The 18,008-nt window shown below is 48.1% G+C and overlaps 1 protein-coding gene across 2 annotated transcripts in view; it reads right to left on the reverse strand.

The window, feature by feature from the left end:
• Ube4B (Ubiquitination factor E4B) overlaps positions 1 to 18,008 on the reverse strand; it is a 453,934-nt gene that overhangs the window by 345,271 nt on the left and 90,655 nt on the right. For both annotated transcript variants that reach the window (XM_065440684.2, XM_065440682.2), the window contains 2 exons: positions 17,674 to 17,831; positions 8,990 to 9,062 (listed from right to left, as the gene is read on the reverse strand). In XM_065440684.2, the coding sequence (XP_065296756.1) occupies positions 8,990 to 9,062; positions 17,674 to 17,803 (203 nt within the window). In that variant the 5' untranslated portion in view covers positions 17,804 to 17,831. The remainder of the gene's footprint in view (positions 1 to 8,989; positions 9,063 to 17,673; positions 17,832 to 18,008) is intronic.

The following is an 18,008-nucleotide window of genomic DNA, read 5'->3' on the forward strand; positions in this document are numbered from 1 at the left end:
TGCAGAATCCGCACCCGAAACCAGTCGGGTGGCACCAAAACCAGCATTCTTGAAGCAAGGGATGCATATTCCCAGACAATCGCTCAATCATGGCCTGACGCGTGGGACTCCGTGCTGCGACTGCCATCTAAAGCACCGTAAAGAATTCCATGTCGGTGGGATGTGTATTTCCTCGTAGAGGTGCACATTACGCACTGCACTAGGTGTGTAAAAACCGTCGTCACACGTCGGTAGCACCACGCATGCCACTTCAAATGGGCGATCAACAAAAAATATGCGGACATGACATGTTCCCAACATACGTGATTGCGTCCGGCGCTTCGCTGTTTTTGTAAACAAAAGTGGCGGCACCAAAGCAAGTGTAATGTGGCACTATTTTACACAATTTTAGTGCAAGGCAATCGCATTTGAGCACATTTAGGAGCCTGCTAGCCTTGCGCAAGTAGGTAATATGCGGGGTCAAGTTCCATCAAATTTCGTTGATGCAGGATGGTAGTACAGTGACATTTCGTAGTCGAGAGGTATGAAATGCATTGAATGCTATGCGCATTTTCTGGGGATACGATAATATTTTGTTGTGGTGAGAATTTCCATGTTGCTGGATTTTGTTATCACGAGTTTCGACTATAATACTCTATCTGAATACATGGCAACATCACGAAAGTTTTGCCACTACATTAATGATTACAAAAGTTCAGTATAAAGTGTACTCTTGAATTGAAACGTGTAGCAAACCTAAATTGGTTGCAGAAGCATTTAATAAGTTTTTCACATCTGTTTTCATTCCATAAAATAAATTTTTTGGAACTAACTCGACAATCGAGTGATAAAAGCAACCTCTGTATTTTAAAGAAAGGCACAACACTACTGCTTCTCACATTAAGCACCAAGTAATACCCAGGTCCTAATATAAAACCCAACGAATTCTTAAAATGCTACTATGACTGGGTATCAGGTTTCTGGCTATTATTTTTTACTTGTCACTCCACAAACAAAAAGTAGCACACAACTCGCTACTAGTGAATGTGGTACTAGTCTTTAAAACAAGTATAATAAGCTCTTTGTGGATAATTATCGTCTCATTTCAATCATTTGTACGGCATGTAAAATTCTGAAACGTGAACGTAAAGCCCTTACTGGAATATCTAGAAAACAATAAGCTGTTTACAGCAAACAACACGGATTTAGAAAGGGCCTGTCGACAGTAACTTAACTGTACGAAACACCACATAGCTGTGCAACAGCGATTAACTCCCAGCAGCAAATAGCTACAACTGGAATAGACTTTTCAAAGGCTTTCAACAGGGTATGTCATGTGAAACTGATTGAAAAAATGTGTGAACTTGGAGTTGATTCTCAGATAATTAAATAGGTTCAAGTCTACTTGCATAACCGGTACCAATTTGTTGAAATATCTGGAAGCCGTTCATCCACGCTGCCCATGTAGTCTGGTGTGCCACAAGTGTCAGTTTTGGGACCTGTCTTATTTTCATTGTATGTTAATGATATTGTCACGGGGATTCACGAGTAGACGGCGAAGAGATGAAACCGTACATATTACAATATTTACAGGCTGTTGCTACTGAAGAATGGCTGACAGCATCTCACGCAGCATGTCCCGTCTTCTTTCTCTTCGCTGAGCGAAGCAGTCCTCTGAAGGCATGCTCGTACACGACGCTGCGTAACAATATCGCAGTTGGTGACCATCCACTGGTTGATGTGGGATTGTTTGCAGATGACTGCACTTTGTTTTGTTGTGTGAAAAGTGGCAGTGACCAAATAATTTTGAATGAGACTTTGAATGCTATCAACAACTAGTGTACTACATGGGACATAAGAAGTAATTTTGAATAGACTACCTGTATGACAATTACAAATAAGGAATCCCCCTACAATATCTGTATACAAATCAAGTGTTCCAAGCATGTAAAATATCTAGGAATCACTATTACTGATAATCTGAGGTGGGACAAAGATAGTGAGAACATCTGCACATCCACTCAATGTAAGCTTGGTTTCCTAAAGAGAGGCTACGAAATGTTATTCCCAATGTCAAATTCACGGCATATAAAACTATAGTAAGGCCAGCACTGGAATATCCAGGTATCATTAGGGCCCCTCACAGTCAAACCGAAATTAGTAGATTATAGTCCGGAAGTTAGCGGCCACGTTTATTTTTCTCGTGCTATGACAAAAAATTCGTGACTGCACTCCATGACAGACTCGGTCTAAAACCCTTGTCTCAACAAAGAAAAGTAGCACAGCTGAAATTTCTGTATGAGCTTTATAACCAAACTTGAAAATAGATCTAGACGTATATCTACAATGTCCAGTACCAGTATCAGCTCGTACAAATCACCCCCACGCCATTAAGCCTTACCCCCCCCCCCCCCCCACCACGGGTTGACACTTTCAAATTTTCATGTCCCATTCGAACCATTGTTGAAAGGAACAGACTCGACGCCAACGTGTTCACAAGATGCCACTCAGCCGAAATATTTCCGCAGAGGCTGAAAAAGGTTTTTGCATAAATGTGTTCGAAATGCTCTTCTCCCACTCTGTAACAGCCCGTAAGAGCTTAACAGTATTGAAAATAAATAAATACATAAATAAATAAATAAATTAATAAATACTATGTTTACTCGAGTCTAACATGCTCTAGACTGTAATGCACACCTGTTAGCCATGACCTAACAAAAAGAAAGTCCTTTACAGTACCGCACACCTCATTCTTTTGTACAGAAATACAACTTTCTCTCATTTGGAAAAATAAAGATATACTCCCGATACACTAAAGTTGAGCTAAATAAAGAAAGTCACAGTTTCGCCCAAGAGGCGAAGCAGTGATTGCAATAGCAAATTAATAGACACACATATGAAGTAAGGATAGTAGTTTTATCAGCTGTATAAATTTGTAAACATTCACTTACTAACTAAATTAATAAGCATGGTGTCGCGCTTCTGCAAGCAAACATGCACCCACCGTGGTTGCTCAGTGGCTATGGTGTTAGGCTGCTGAGCACGAGGTCGCGGGATCGAATCCCGGCCACGGCGGCCGCATTTCGATGGGGGCGAAATGCGAAAACATCCGTATACTTAGATTTAGGCACACGTTAAAGAAACCCAGGTGGTCGAAATTTCCGGAGTCCTCCACTACGGCGTGCCTCATAATCAGAAAGTGGTTTTGGCACGTAAAACCCCATAATTAATTTTTTTTTTTTTTAAGCAAACATGCACACGTCTCACGCTATGAAAGCAGAAACTCGCCATCAAAACGCTGGAGTAAGGAAGTGCGGTAGCTGGAGCGAGCGAATTGACCTTCGTGCTGCGATGAGAACAGAGCGCAGTGTGCCTAGACGCACACACTTTGTCCCCATAGGCAGCAGCCTTCAAAGTAGAATGTCTCTCAATTTTGCACCAGTCCCGCACACAAGTTTCGGGAACTCCGAACCCCTGTAATGCGGCCCGATTACCATCCGTCCCCGCACACTGTGGGGATGCGTGACTCTCACGCCTCCCCTGAGATCTAGTTTTCTCGCATAGCTCATCTCCTGCAGGGCAGCTTCGCCCGCCGCGTTGCCTGGCGCCCGCGGCGGTCAGAGTGGTTGAAGCGCCGTGCGAGAGATGGCGCGAGTGTTGCACTGCTGATGCCGCCTACAGGCGGGGCGTGGGAAAAGGAAGGCCTGCTCTCTTGAGCGGCGGTCTGCCAACGCGGCAGACCGCCGCATGGATAGGCGCCCGTGCGCCGCCGATCCATGCTTCGGCCAGACCGTCTCGCATGGCCGCCTTCGAGCGCGCCACCGTGCACGTGACAGTACGCGCGAACGACCAGGCATTGGGATCCAGCATGGGGCAAACATATTCGCTCGCTATCCGGTAGCGGTGAGTCGGACCTCTAGATTTGTCGCGCGCCCATCGGCATGTTTTGTGGATAGCAACTCGGCTAGCTGGCATTGATCTATGAAAGGTGCAATAAATGCCCTTGTGATTGTTTGCACTACTGTGTTGTCGTTCCTTTGTCCCAGGAGCACACGGGTGTGAGAATCTCACATCTGGCTGCCCAACGTGGGGCCTCTTGGGGCATCGAACGATAGATTTAACATTTTTGCTTCGTTTCAGACCTTTGTTTGAACCGAAGCGTAGGGCTAGCATGGATTTTGATCGCTAGCGTTGGCAGCGTGCTTTCTTGAGCGAGGCGACGGTGGCTGTAGTGTGTTTGAACATGTCAACATGCTAAGCCTTTTCGCAAGTGTTTTTTTTTTAATGGCATTCGTCGGTACGAGAGCCACGTGGTCTGCATCCTGGGAGAGCGAGGCTCAGCGCCCACGGAGCATTGCCAAGCCTGAAGCGAGTGAGTACGGAAGCCTCGTGGGTGGTCAGAATTTTTTATGTAAATAGCTTCTTCTATCTCTTTGACCCGGATGAAGTCGCAGCTCTGGGAGCCGGGTGGCCGCGGGCCACGGGTGCCACTACGGGCTGACTGGTATTGCGGCCTGGCACTGGGCGCTCCAACACCGTCTGAGAAGGTGGGCACCGTCAACTCGGATGCTGTGTGGACCGAGCGGGGTAGGACCACCTAACAGAGCTGACGTCTCCTCGCGGCTGCCTGTTTTGCGCCCGTTCTGGGTGTTGTTTTTTGGATGCCGGTTGTTGTCAGGGTAGTGACGCTTTAGGCCTAAGGCTTTACGGAGCTGCCTGTCGCACGTGGAGGGACACAACCTAGTGGACCGTGGCGTTGAGGTGTTGCAATTTGCTTCCCTCATTCTATTTAGCCTCGCGCAAATGAAGATTACTCGTTGGACTCAAGGAAGCGAGCTTCGTTCACGTGAACTTAGCATCTGAGTAGCTGCCCAATCTTTTGCTAGCCGAGTTGAACATCGTACCTCGTGGGCGATGCGCATGCAGTGTTTGCCGAGTGTGTTGAGTGTACACAGCGTGATTGGAGTCACCCCTGGTTTGCCGTCACCTGCACATCGTCTGCGCTGCTGCCCCGGACTACGATCGAGTCACCGGACAATGGTGATGCTGTGGCGAGTTCGGCGCAGTGACTTCGAGAGCCGCCTGTATCCAGCTCGCAACTCTCGGCGGCGGAGAAAAGAGCCGGCGGTCATTGCCAGCAGGGCGCGTCGGCGCGAGCGATGCTTGCTCGTTCCGACTACTGCGTCGCCGTTTCGGGAGTCCTGGCCTGGAATTGTGCCGTCAAGTCTGCAAAGCTGCTGCTGTGGCCGGCGGACGCCAGCGGTGTACCCAGGAACAATGTCGGGTCGCATGCTATGGACCGCGTGTGGACATTTCTTTGGCGCGGCCACTGTTGCAAGTACTATCTTGTTCGCGAAGCGCGTGTTGATGTTAGACTGTGTGACATGTTTCGCGGGAATATGTAGTGACTTAAGGTTGGGGGGATGTGAGGATGGGTGACTCTCACGCCTCCCCTGAGATCTAGTTTTCCCGCATAGCTCGTCTCCTGCAGGGCAACTTCGCCCTGCAGGAGACGTTGAAGCGCCGTGCAAGAGATGGCGCGAGTGTTGTGCTGCTGATGCCGCCGACAGGCGGGGCGCGGGAAAAGGAAGGCTTGCTCTCTTAAGCGGCGGACTCCCAACGCAGCGGACGTCCCGCGCGTGCGCCGGTCCATGCTTCGGCGAGACCGTCTCGCGTGACCGCCTTCGAGCACACCACCGTTTGCGTGACAGTACGCGCGAACGACCAGGCATTGGGATCCAGCATGGGGCGAACATATTCGCTCGCTATCCGGTCGCGGTGAGTCGCACTTCGAGATTTGTCGCGCGCCCATTGGCATGTTTTGTGGATAGCAACTCGGCTAGCTGGCATTGATCTATGAAAGGTGCAATAAATGCCCTTGTGATTGTTTGCACCTTGTGTTGTCGTTCCTTTGTCCCAAGAGCACACGGAGGAGAATCCCACAACGCATGATCAATTTCCTTTTAATTGAGGCATCATGATGAATTCGGCACGCCTTTGCATTTGGAAAGCACATATACTACAGCACATGAAGGAGTTTACGGCAGCTAGGCAGCTTAAAGCTCCTCCATACACATTTTTGCTGGTTAAGTACCCCCAACTTACCCTTCTCCTTCGCACTCCTGCCTCGCTCATCTCCTGAGCTTCCAGCATCAAGTGGAACTTACACAGCCACAGCTTCAGATTTTAGCTGGAAGTGACATCACTGCTGCATAGAGGTGCAAGCACGCAACAAACGAAAATTCAGGAACTGGAAATGATGGAAGCAGGACAATCGGGAACAGAAACCCCGGAAGTGGAATTGGTATGCATGACGAATCAAGGAACAGCGGCGCACATCGAAGGTTGTTGCTACTGTGGGGATGCGCGACCCTCGCGCCTCCCCTGATGTTTTTCCCGCATAGCGCGTCTCCTGTAGTGCGGCTTAGCCGCACACGCGGCGGTCCGAGTGGTACAGGCGCAGTGCGAGAGATGGCGCTAGTGTTGCGTGCCGCGGGGTTACTTGGGCGCCGAAAGGAAGGCGCTTGCTCTCTTGGGTTCGAGACAGGAAGCGTGCCGCACGTGCAGCAACCCTCTTCCCCGGCGGGTCGCCGAATAGCGCGGACATTCCGCGCGCGCGCGGCGACCGATGCATCTGCGAGACCACCTCGCGTGGCCGCCTTCGAACGCGCCACGATTCGCGTGACTATACACGCGAACGACCAGGCGTTGGGATCCAGCATGGGGCGAACATATTCGCTCGCTTACGGTCGCGGTAAGTCGGACTTCTAGATTTGTCGCGCGCCCATCGGCATGTTTTGTGGATAGCAACTCGGCTAGCAGGCATTGATGTATGAAAGGTGCAATAAATGCCCTTGTGACTGTTTGCACTACTGTGTTGTCGTTCCTTTGTCCCAAGAGTACGGTGTGAGAATCCCACATCAGACTCCACACTACTTATCAAAAGCGGCCGTGGATCGGGGATGGAGGGGCTTTCAGACAGCTAGGCTCGAAGTGCGTAGGAGGCGGATATATTGAAATGCTTTCAATAGAATAAGCGCCAAAAAATGACAGCACACAAGAAGAAAACCAGACAGGAAGAAGCGCCTTGTCCTGTCTAGTTTTCTTCTTGTGTGCTGTCATTTTTTGGCGCTTATTCTATTGAAAGCTATGCACCAACTAGCCCCACAACGTGTTTTACTATCGAAATGCCGTTGGCGATATGGTAACCCAGATTGAGGGTCATACTCAATTCTAATGGGCACGCAATTTCTGGACCTGTCAGAAAAAGCGTGCATTAGATTAGAATAAATACGGTATATTATACCCACGCATATCCATATACACACGCACACCCACACAGTCGCTGATAAATTTTTCACTCTAAAAATTTGGACTTGATCCTTATTTCGGACTTACTTAATAAATGCATCATCAGTGAGCTCCGTCATAGAGCTAACGCCATTTGCGTGACCCAATTTTCCGGTCGAATTTAGGCCCCAAAGTTTGATCTTCGGAATAAATCGCTTGTTTCAAGCCCCCCTACCCAATCTTAGAGGTCGCCATGTTGGATGTTCTACTGGCTTGGCCAAACTTTGCTTCCAGTGGCCCGATTTATAGCCTCCAAGATTTGGAGGTACAAGCGCTATCCTCTGGTCTCAGAGGCCATGCCCGCTCTTCCTTCGCTGACGAAACGCTCCAGGAGACACTTCCTTTTTCTATTTTTTTTTTTTCCAGTCAGCGCTATCGTCATAATCACTTGGCGTGGTTACTATTCTGCATGCAGTGAGTCCACAGAGCAAGTGCGTCACGGAGACATTGCATCTTTGTGTGTGTGTGCGTGTGTGTGCAGCCTCGCATTTGTGTGCTCGGTACTACCTCCTGTGCCTTTGAGAGAGCCAAGTGGTGCAAATAAATGTTGCTCGTTTCTTCGATCTCCATGGCGATCTCCGTTGGTGGGAACCGCCAACACGGGGATGCTCTTGGTAATTGTATACAAAGAAGTCACTCTAGCACAAATCCAAGCAAATCTGATCCCCTCCAAGCGTAGTATGAGGCAGGGCGTTACTAAACATTTTTTTTTTAAGCTGCTTTAAGCCTAATAAATTTTATTAAGGTGAAAGCTTTAGATGGCACGTGGGATGAAAATTTGCCCATCTGACACTATGGCACCCAAATTCCATGGCACTAAAATTGGGGGTCGAACCCTTTACCTTTGGTGGGAGTCAAACACATGACTTTTGGTGTTAATTATGGCAAAATGAGTTAGGGCACAGTTCATAAATATAAAGTTAATTAGGGCACTTGAACCAACGACCTTTGGTGGGAGTCAAAACCACTTGGAAATATGAGCCAACCAGCCATATCTCCAATTTGGATTCCGATTGGCATTGTGTAGGTCGAGAGTCAAACCTTTGGTGTTAATTAAGGCAAAGTGAATTAAGGTACAGTAAATTAAAACAGAATTAATTAAGGCACTAAAACCCAGAACTTTTGATAGGAGAGGATAAATAGACAGTAAAAACACATTAGAATGAAAATGTCAAGTAATGTAATGAATGTATTGTGAATGCACAGGCTTTCGTCTTCATCCTCTTTAGCATATGCTTAAGTAGCTGTCAACTTTCTTTTTTTGGCTAAACAAATTTTTTCGGACTGTTAGATTGTCCAGAGCACATTTCGGTACCCATGAGGTACAGAAAATTGGTCAGCGACATTAGAGTGTAACTGACAGCGATCTGGCCCGGACACCATCAGTTGCACTTCACTCCACATGAGTAGAGTGAGCTGCGGAACAACGCTTCGCAATGTGGTGAACGCAGTTGAGATATGGATCTGGGACGTCAAAGAGGCACAAATATTGTCTAATGCATTTCTGTTGCATTTACCCCTAGATTGCCACTGAATCTTTTCCAACCTGTATGAACGAGGTTGTACTGCAGCTAGTACTGCACTGAAGCACAATGCTGAGCCCACACTGCTGTTAAGGAACATGTGGAACAACAAAACCAGAGGTTTTGATGGCACGCACCTTTCAGCTTGCAGCCTGACTCTCTGCACGTTCTCCGCAAGGCACAGCTGCACGAGCTCAGCAGCGGGTAGCCCTGCAAGGCCACAACACCATTCCACAATTCGGCACATAGATGAACCACTGAACGCAGTTTCGCCGTGACCTCACCTATTGGCCAATTACAAAGAAACTTCCATCACAACAAAGCACAAATTCTGTTAGTACAGTGAAACCTCGTTAAACTGTAGATGGCTGGAGCTCAGAAAAAGGAAGTACTAAACGGTAGTGCTACTTGACCGAAGTAGCACGAGATCACCCACTTACCTGTCAAAAACGGAACTCCAAGAGAGTGCAATGAAAGGGCAAAAACATGCAGTATTTATTCACTTCGCACGACAAAAGTGCTATTTTTGTTTGACGCTGTGGTGACCTAGCAGCGATGACAGGCTCCAAACTTGCTGAAGCTGCGAGCCAGCTTTTCAGCCAGCCCCCTCCTCTTGGCAAACATTCACCTGGCAGATTCCTCGGTGGTGTTGCATATTCTCCGTGCACGGGTGTGGTAGCGCTGCAGAAGTCGCAGGGCGCCTTTTTCATTCCATGGTGCTGTTCTCGTAGTGACGACTGCATTCATAAGGCTGATGCAACACGCAGCTTCTGCCACTGTCGGGCCTTAATCGCCCGTGTTGTGGCTTTCCGTGTCGTCCCCATCGCTACCATTAGGCAACACTTTGGCAACAACAGAGGCAACGATGGCAAAAAGTCGAACTTCAAAGCTGACATCTGTTCACGGTCGCAGCAGCACTGCTGAGCAGCTTCTTCGCATTCCAAATGCCATACACCATAATCAACGATAGACCCTTGTCGCGTACCAGTGCCGACTTCGTGCCGCATTTGATAGTATGAACAATGTCCAATTTTTTTTCTACGCTGAGCACTCGGTGTTTTTTATCCGAGCTTCGGCATGATGTTTGTCCTGGCTTACACAATGTGACAACGCTCTGGCATGGCACCAAAATGATGTTGATGTGGATGTGGCTTCATACTTAAACGCACAGAGTGCTTGGAGGCCCTTGTTCTTATCTCTGAGGCTTGTTGTTCTGCGGGGCCGCCCGATGGGGATGACGCACCACCGTGATTGCATGACGAAATGTGGAAACACCACGTGTTAACCAATACATACGCAATAAGCTGGTACGGTTTATGCGGATACAAAACACATTATTCAATGACCGCTGAGTCGGGGATTTGACTGGCTGAATCGGGGATTTGAGTCGAATTTATCGACAACTCAAAGCAAAGGCAAGAGTTTGACATAAAAGTTCTGCAGAAACCTGCAAGGTGGAGAGAATTAATTAAGAAAGGGATAATGCACCCAATCACTGCAACTGCCACAAAGGAAACCCATACGGATGTCTCATTTTCCCTTTATTAATTACTACCCTCCACCTCGCGGGCTTGTGCAGAACTATTATGTCCAAGGTCACTTTATTTACGTTCTAAGGGGGGACATGGCAATTAGAGATATCATACTTATTTTTAGACCGAATTTAATTGAAATACATAGACTTGTTCAGTTTTTCAAGCTGATTTCAAAAATGCAATTATTTTTTTTATAGGTCAAGTAATTGTGGAGGTAAGTAAAAGTTCACTACTATTATTTGTGGAGACAATAGGTAAAAGAAATCTGGGCAGAAAGTTACAATTAATGCATGTGTGGACAGCAGAATGTTTAAGAAGTGAAATGCTGCAAGCAGTTTTCAAATCCAACAATAATTAGCAATTTAACAGTTCATCAAAGTCGATTGTTTACACCTTGGCTAATAGGTCACAAAAACAAAAGGGAAAAAAATTATAAGAAAATGAAAAACAAGAACCTGCTTGCAACACTTCAAGCTTTATGCATTTAGCTTTATATACAAAAAAAAAGATTACAGCTCTAGCTGTCCTAGATCTTGAGATATTGTTGCCACAAAGAAGCAGGGTGAATGAAAAGCTAGTTTTAAGAAAATTGCAAAAAACAAACAACTTCATTTATTCAGGAATATCGTGAAATACCAGCCATAACAGGTTAGCATGCCCCTGGCAGATAGTCAGCTTGGGAACTGTTCCCTGTGTGGCGCTTTTTCAAGGCTCGATTCATGTTTTCGAGCTGAAGCCTTCATTCACCGCTGATCTTTCTCATTCATGCAGTCATTGCTTACTTTGCTGGGATTGAGGCTCAGCTCTTTGAGTATAGACGCCAACGCTCTGAAGTTGCCTGCATTAAAGTTCAGCACTGCCTCCGCCACAGCTACCTCCACAGTGAAGAGAGAGGCATGGCGCTGCTTTGGTGCAAGAGACCAGATCATTGAATGGAAGCTCTCGTTGCTGTTTTGGGTCTTTCCCCGTTGGTACCTTTCAAGCAGTTTTTTATCACTCAAGCGCTTGTATATGGGGAGTAAGGCCTGGCAAACATGACAAGGCAAGTTGCGAGGATGTTTCGATGCAAGCTCGCACCTGGCCTGTGCAGCATTTTGACGGCACCAGGAGTTGGGGCCTGTTGGGCAAAGTGTATGGGTTGCAACGGTATCATTGGAGGTGATGTGATGGTACGTAGCCATCACTGCCTTGTGCGTGCCATCCACATCTCCTTTGTGCGTTTTCACCGCCCACCCGTAGTACGCGCTCAGCCTTGTGATAAGGTCTGCTGTCAGTCGACTCTTTCTTCCAAGGCTCTGAAAGCCCGGTGCTCTGTGCTTCGTTGCAAGGTTGCGCAAAGCTGTGCCTATGTTCTTTTTCACATGATTTACGCAATCCTCCTTGTCAATCTCTATGTATCCATACACCTTCTTCTCTTGCAAGGCAAGGTACATGCGACTGTCACCATCACTGAGCACAGTGGTGTAGCGAAGGTTGTGCCGTTCGAGAGACCTCCTGAAAGAGCGGCCTACACTTCCATTTCTCCCGACTTCTTCTGGCACAGTGACTGGTGACTGGCCTTCCAATCTTCGAAGGAAGGATTATCTTCTTTGGGGTCCCGCTCGCATGCAGCGCAGAAATTGCTCAAGACAACACAGTCAATCACAAAACCAGTGAACAGTTCAATCACGGTGCCGACGCCGATGTGCGAGGAATGTCCGCGGGTCATGCATGATCCATCGTACGACACCGCGATGTTTCCGGGATTGCTAAGGCACAATTCAGTGTAAAGATGGTGAACCAACTGCACACATTCGCTTGTCATGTTGCGGGCCGCGCGATCGGCTGCAGGTGCCAGCTTTCCATTGACGTAGGTTTGCCATGTCTTCGTGTGGAGTCCGCGACGGCTCATGTTCATTATTGTGAACACATCATTCAGGGCTGCTTGGCGATTTCCAGTTGCCTGCATAGCGCGAGCGGCAAGAACGTTCACAGCAAACAGGTTCACTTCTTGTGCACCGCTCATGCGTGGCAAGCTCCACTTCGACAAAACCACACCACAGTTCACGCACGTAAGAAGCAACTTGACAGCAAGTCCGTATTTATGCTCCTCTGTGACTAAATTTAAGCCCCCCCCCCCCCCCTACATATGTTGCAGTTGGCCACCGCAGGCATCGGTAAACGGTAACACAATGGTAAACATCTCAACGGTAAACACAGTCTCGTCAATGGGGCGTCCCACGGCATCGGTACTATCACCTAGTAAATCTCGCTTCCTCTCCTTCGCGGGAGTTGATGAGAGTTGCTGCAGTTTTTCTTGCATTTTTCGTTTGCCCTCTTCCAATTCTGCGGGCTGCAGAAACTTCGCGTCGTGATGCACGCTACCTTCGGAACCTCCGGCAGGCCAAGAGGGCGAAGGGCTTGTTAGGCCTAGGCCTACATCAGAGTTATCGGCGATCGGATCGGCGATAGCGCCGGCGGGCCCCACGATTTCGACACTTTGCTGGGTTACGGAGTGCTTCTTGCAGTTCTCAATGTATGTCGCACCTTTTTTCCACCTAACTTGTTCCTCGTGTGGACTTTTCTTTCCAAACGGGCCATCACGCAGCAGACACTGATACTAGGGCAATATGGCGAATGGCGCACGGCCGACTGAAGTGGGAAGCAAACGACGAGAAAGAAATTCCACCAATCGTATGGCGCCCCCAAGTCACCTGCGCTCAACAATGAATAAAAGAGCGCACTGGCACCCTTCTTTGGCGCGGTAACTGAAGGAATCCAATGGCTGCATAGAGCCTGCATTAGCGGGAAATTGAAGAAAAAAGACCGCTCTCTGAAATGAGACCAAGATGTCCGCGCTACTATGTGTGAAACGGCAGCTGCGGTTCACAGAAGAAGTGCCATTTTAGTATTAAATTCGACTCAAATTTTGCTAGTATCAATGAAATGAAGCAATGCTACGGCTAAAATACTGATCGAATGGTTTAGAAATTCAGACTGGTTGTGTAAAAAGGGCTGCAGATTTCAGAAACACCATTTTCAAAAAGTCAGTTTTTTGGCCATTTTTTCCATCCCAAAGACCCGTGTCGCCCCTTGAGGACCCTGTGCATGGAACAATTGGTGGATGTGTAGCTGCATGCACTTCCGCTTACATGGAACCAAGTCCACCTGTATTTCTGCCAGTTTTGAGTGAGGCTGTATGCCGATGCAATGACTGCACAGGCTTGAATCATATCCATATGCAGAAGGCTCTGGAGCACACAGCACATCATCATGCGAGTCAGAGTAGCTGTTTGGTGGTAGGAGAACTTGCTCAATTATTTCGTCATCGTTCAGTTCAGCACAGGACGAAACCATGCTGTCGACATCTGCAAAGCTTTCAAATCTAACGGTGGCAGGAATCGGCACACCGCAGCCTAGCAGATCATGAACAATGTCTGCATTTGAGCTCATTGTAGTAGGCGGCAGTTCGGCCTCTTCAGTTGCAGAGTCGGGCTCATTTGGACTGCGAGGGCACAGTTAGTGTTGATTGATGCAACCTATCTATAACTTCACAAAAAAGACTTCTTGGAACCAGCAGAGCACTCTCTGGAACGTAAACTAAACAAACAAGCACGGCATGGCAGAATGATGTACGCAAGGCAAACTCAACAAACAGAATGGCAACAATGGGCCACCAGGGGGTGCCGGAAAAGACTGTGACGACCGCGATGTTGATGCAACCTCAGAATTCTGGCAAAGCCCCCAAGATTGGCGGTTACAGTCAACTCTCAGAGGCGTACAGCGACAATCAGGGCAAGGCCTCCAAGATTACCAACCACCGTGTAATCTCCGAGGCCATACTTGTCTGGTCGAGATTGCCAGAGGAGATAATGGTGGCAGAGTCGGCGTACACTACAGTCCAGACGGAGTCCGGATAATCGAATGCGGAGCTGGCGGCTGTCCGAAATATCGGGCGTCTTTGCACGTTAAGTCTATGGGGCCTTTGGTGGTGCTGCAAAGCTGTCCGAATTACCGAGCATGTCCAGATTATCAGTGTCCAATTTATCGGTCGCCAACTGTATAACCATTACAGTAGAACCTCAATGATGCCTTCTCGTTACATGCATTTTCCCAACGCCAACGTTCGCAACTGAGAAGACAAAAAATGACCTAACAGAGTTATGCCCATTTCTGACTGGTTCATGCGTTCCTGGAAAACACGATTTTTCGCCACCGATGTTCAGTACATCGCCAAACTGCCATCATATGATAGGTTATCTGCCCACTATATCCCATGTAAACAAGAAAGTGCATGAGGCGCGCGCGATTTAGTACAGTATATAGCTGCCTGCCGGGCAGCTTCACCGCAATACTCGCATGCCCGTCTCACGTGAAAACGCCAGCTTAGTTTCTCATTTCTGCACCAGTAAACCTTCGGGGTGGCCGCGCGCAGCATTCACAGCTATCACTGCCAATCCTATCGTGATAAGCATCTTCGTCTATCTGTTTCACAGCACGTGGTGCTGTGAGAAGCATAGGGCATGCTTTTAATAGGCGATAACCGAAATGCACCACTGCTCCCTGCTGCAGACTGCAACCGTATACATTTTCCAGCCGTTAGATCCCATGCGAACAAGAAAAGGCGCGAGGTGCACACGATTGAGAATAGTATATAGCTGCCTGTCTCAAGTGAAAATGACGGCACGCACAGTTTCTTGATCCAGTACCATCAAATCTCCGCCCAGGTCATCACAGCTATGACTGCCAAACCTATTTTGATAAGCATCTTCATCTAATTAGCACTACGCACCACACGCTGTACAACAGCGCATGGTGCGTAGTGTCAGTGGTAACATACTGCACGCTTTTAGTAGGCGATAATCCAAACACGCCGCTGTTTCCTGCTGCAGGCAGCACGACGTGCGCATCACATTTAGCTTCAGCGGCATCCAGCGTCGCCCACCAGCTCAATTTCTTTGCAGTTTCCAGTCGCCTTCTTAGAACATCATGCAATAGGAAAACAACAAAATGTGTCTCGGGCCACCAGAGCACCACTAGCTCGGTGTATTGTGCCGCAATGATCGGCGCAGCGCTTCACATTACGTAGATGTGAACAATAGTTGAGTCTGTTTAACTTTTTTAGTTACTTCAGATCGTACGTTTTCCCGGTTAGTACATTTTCTCTTAGTTTTTTCCAAAACGTAGAAATGAAGTTATACTGTATTTCATTATAGAAAGTGCATCCACTGGTGCAAGGCGTGCCAGCTGTATTCAAATTTTCTTGGACGTCACCAAATGAAACCAAGAGATAAATCCGTTGTGATTCAGGTGCCTTTAAAGGGAAGCTGAAACACTTTTCGAAAAAAATGAGTTCTCTGCGGCATTCTACAGTTTTGAGTCCCCTGAACACGAATATCTCGTTCAAAAAGGGCGGAAACAAGCGCAAGCGGCTGTTTTTTCCTGAAAACGCGCACCAGCGTCTCAGGGCATCGCGCGAACGCCGCTGTTGCCGGTGATTGGTCAGGGCCGGTGTGACGTCATTGGCGGCAGTCGCCGGTCGGCGCCGCCGTTTCAGAGCGTAGCACGCTGTTCTGTTCTGGCTTCATAGCCGAGTTGTAAGCATTATGGAACGTTCTCGCTGTCTCGGACAGCTTGTATTTTCGCCGTACATGTTCGAACCAACAGCCGATAAGGAAAACGACGGCGGCAACGGCAGCAACGACGATGTTGAGTGTGCCAACAGCGAGAGCGATGTGTGCACCTTCTCGCGCGTTGGAAATCTTAGCTGGTACATAAGTTTTTTTGTTTTTTTTTCATGTAGCTGCACGTTCTAATGACGGGAGAAAAAATGCGCTAAAGTGTCACTGGGAACTTGCTGCTGGAAGAATGCCGAAGCACTAACTTCTCATTAATTTGTAAACACGGGTGCAATTCCGCGATGTCAAGCACCTTGCCGCTGCTTGTCTAAAGTCCCGTGGTTTTTTAGTGTTGATACACTATCGCAAACATAAGTGCCGCGTTTCAAAGCGCGCACATGCAGTGCTGCGAGGTACAGTTGGAAGTTTCTTATCATACACATCCAGAGATGGCCAGAGGTATTATATGTGCAATATTCATACTATGGTTTGACGACTTTGCGATTGTGGCTCGAGCAAGAATCGGTATGCGTGCTCCATGCTAGTGTTGACATAAAGATATTAGGCAGTTTAGCACCGCCGTGTGGTAAACACAATAACTGCAACCGTACGTCGAATGTCACTAGGCAAGCCTATACTCCATTTCATACCTCATGTGCAACGCTGTGTATGCTACGCACGAAGTCCGGTCACCAAAATTTATTACTGCGCGCGTTTCCGTCTATATGCTTTGCAGCGTGCCAGCGAGCATGCACGTGAAGCTGCCGCGACAGGCTGCAATAAAAAATGCCGAAAAGAAAATTAATTTGAAAGAACGTGTTCGCAGCTGAATAAGTACACGGATTGTTTCTATGGGCAAATTCTTTTTTTTTATTCAGAACTGAGCTCATATATGGAAAAGTTTCTCAAAAATCGGGTCAAGAAACACCGAACTTTTTCTAACTGTGAACGCAGCCACTGCAAGAAGTATCTCAAGCCTCCACAGCGTTGCTGCGGTGTATGAAACGGAGTATAGCAACGCTAGCAACGACGCGTTTCCGCATTTGTCGTAAGGCTATCCGGCTATCGCGGAAATGGTCCGAGCACAGCACAGTTGATTCCGTCGGCACTAACTTATCTCTCCTCTCCGAACGGACCCACTGCGCTGCAAGCTTCTTGTCCTTCGGGAACCTGTGAAACACCACATCGCCTCGCCCGCGTGTGTTCCCGCAGCTGAATGCTGCACAGAACGAGGGCATGTTGGGCGCCCTTGGCTGTAGGCACTCACGCAGCACAGAAGGAAAGAACAGTTTACGAAAATCTCAAAAGAAAACAAACGTGAGCGGCGGCAGTGGCAAATCTCTCGTAGCGTCGTTCAGTAAATCGCAGGACTGAAAGAGGCATGCCAGCGCATGCCAGCACGCCGGTCCGGCAGCTCGGTCCTCGCCAGTGACGTCACTCTCGCCGGTTCTCTCCTCTGGCAACCACCTCACCCAACGCTCCGGGAAGCAATGGGGGCGTGTCCGCGGGGGTGATTTAGAAAGTGATTTCCGCCCCTTATATTAACAAAACGAAGAAAAAAAATTCGGAACCGTAAATTATTAGGTCTGTTCTTCCCAATCCCGGCAATTCATGGAAATTGAGAACCGTTTCAGCTTCCCTTTAAGCGCACTGTCACACCCCAGAATGAAATTGCCAAAGAAGCCTCACTGGAGCAAAGCAGGTCTGATGCTCCCAGTAGCTCCACCAGGCAGGCCTGCAAGTTCTCACTACTCTTGGACCCTGTGGCTGTTGTAACAGGTGGCTTGACCCTGTCCGAGGCTAGCTCGTCTGTCTCCATGCTGTCGATGCCTCCATCAGCTGCAACACTGCACACAAGGTGCGACATTTCAAATGGCGTTGCATTGCAGTGAGCCAAAGAAACAAACCAAAGGTTATTAGAAGACAGGCACAAATTAACACAAACACAGATCAAGGAGACAAACGGGTGCCATTGTTTTATTAGGCCTTCAACATTTGCCTATATATTGCACTACCTAACTTCA

This window comes from Dermacentor albipictus, chromosome 2 (genome assembly GCF_038994185.2).
Source record: "Dermacentor albipictus isolate Rhodes 1998 colony chromosome 2, USDA_Dalb.pri_finalv2, whole genome shotgun sequence".
NCBI lineage: Eukaryota > Metazoa > Arthropoda > Arachnida > Ixodida > Ixodidae > Dermacentor > Dermacentor albipictus.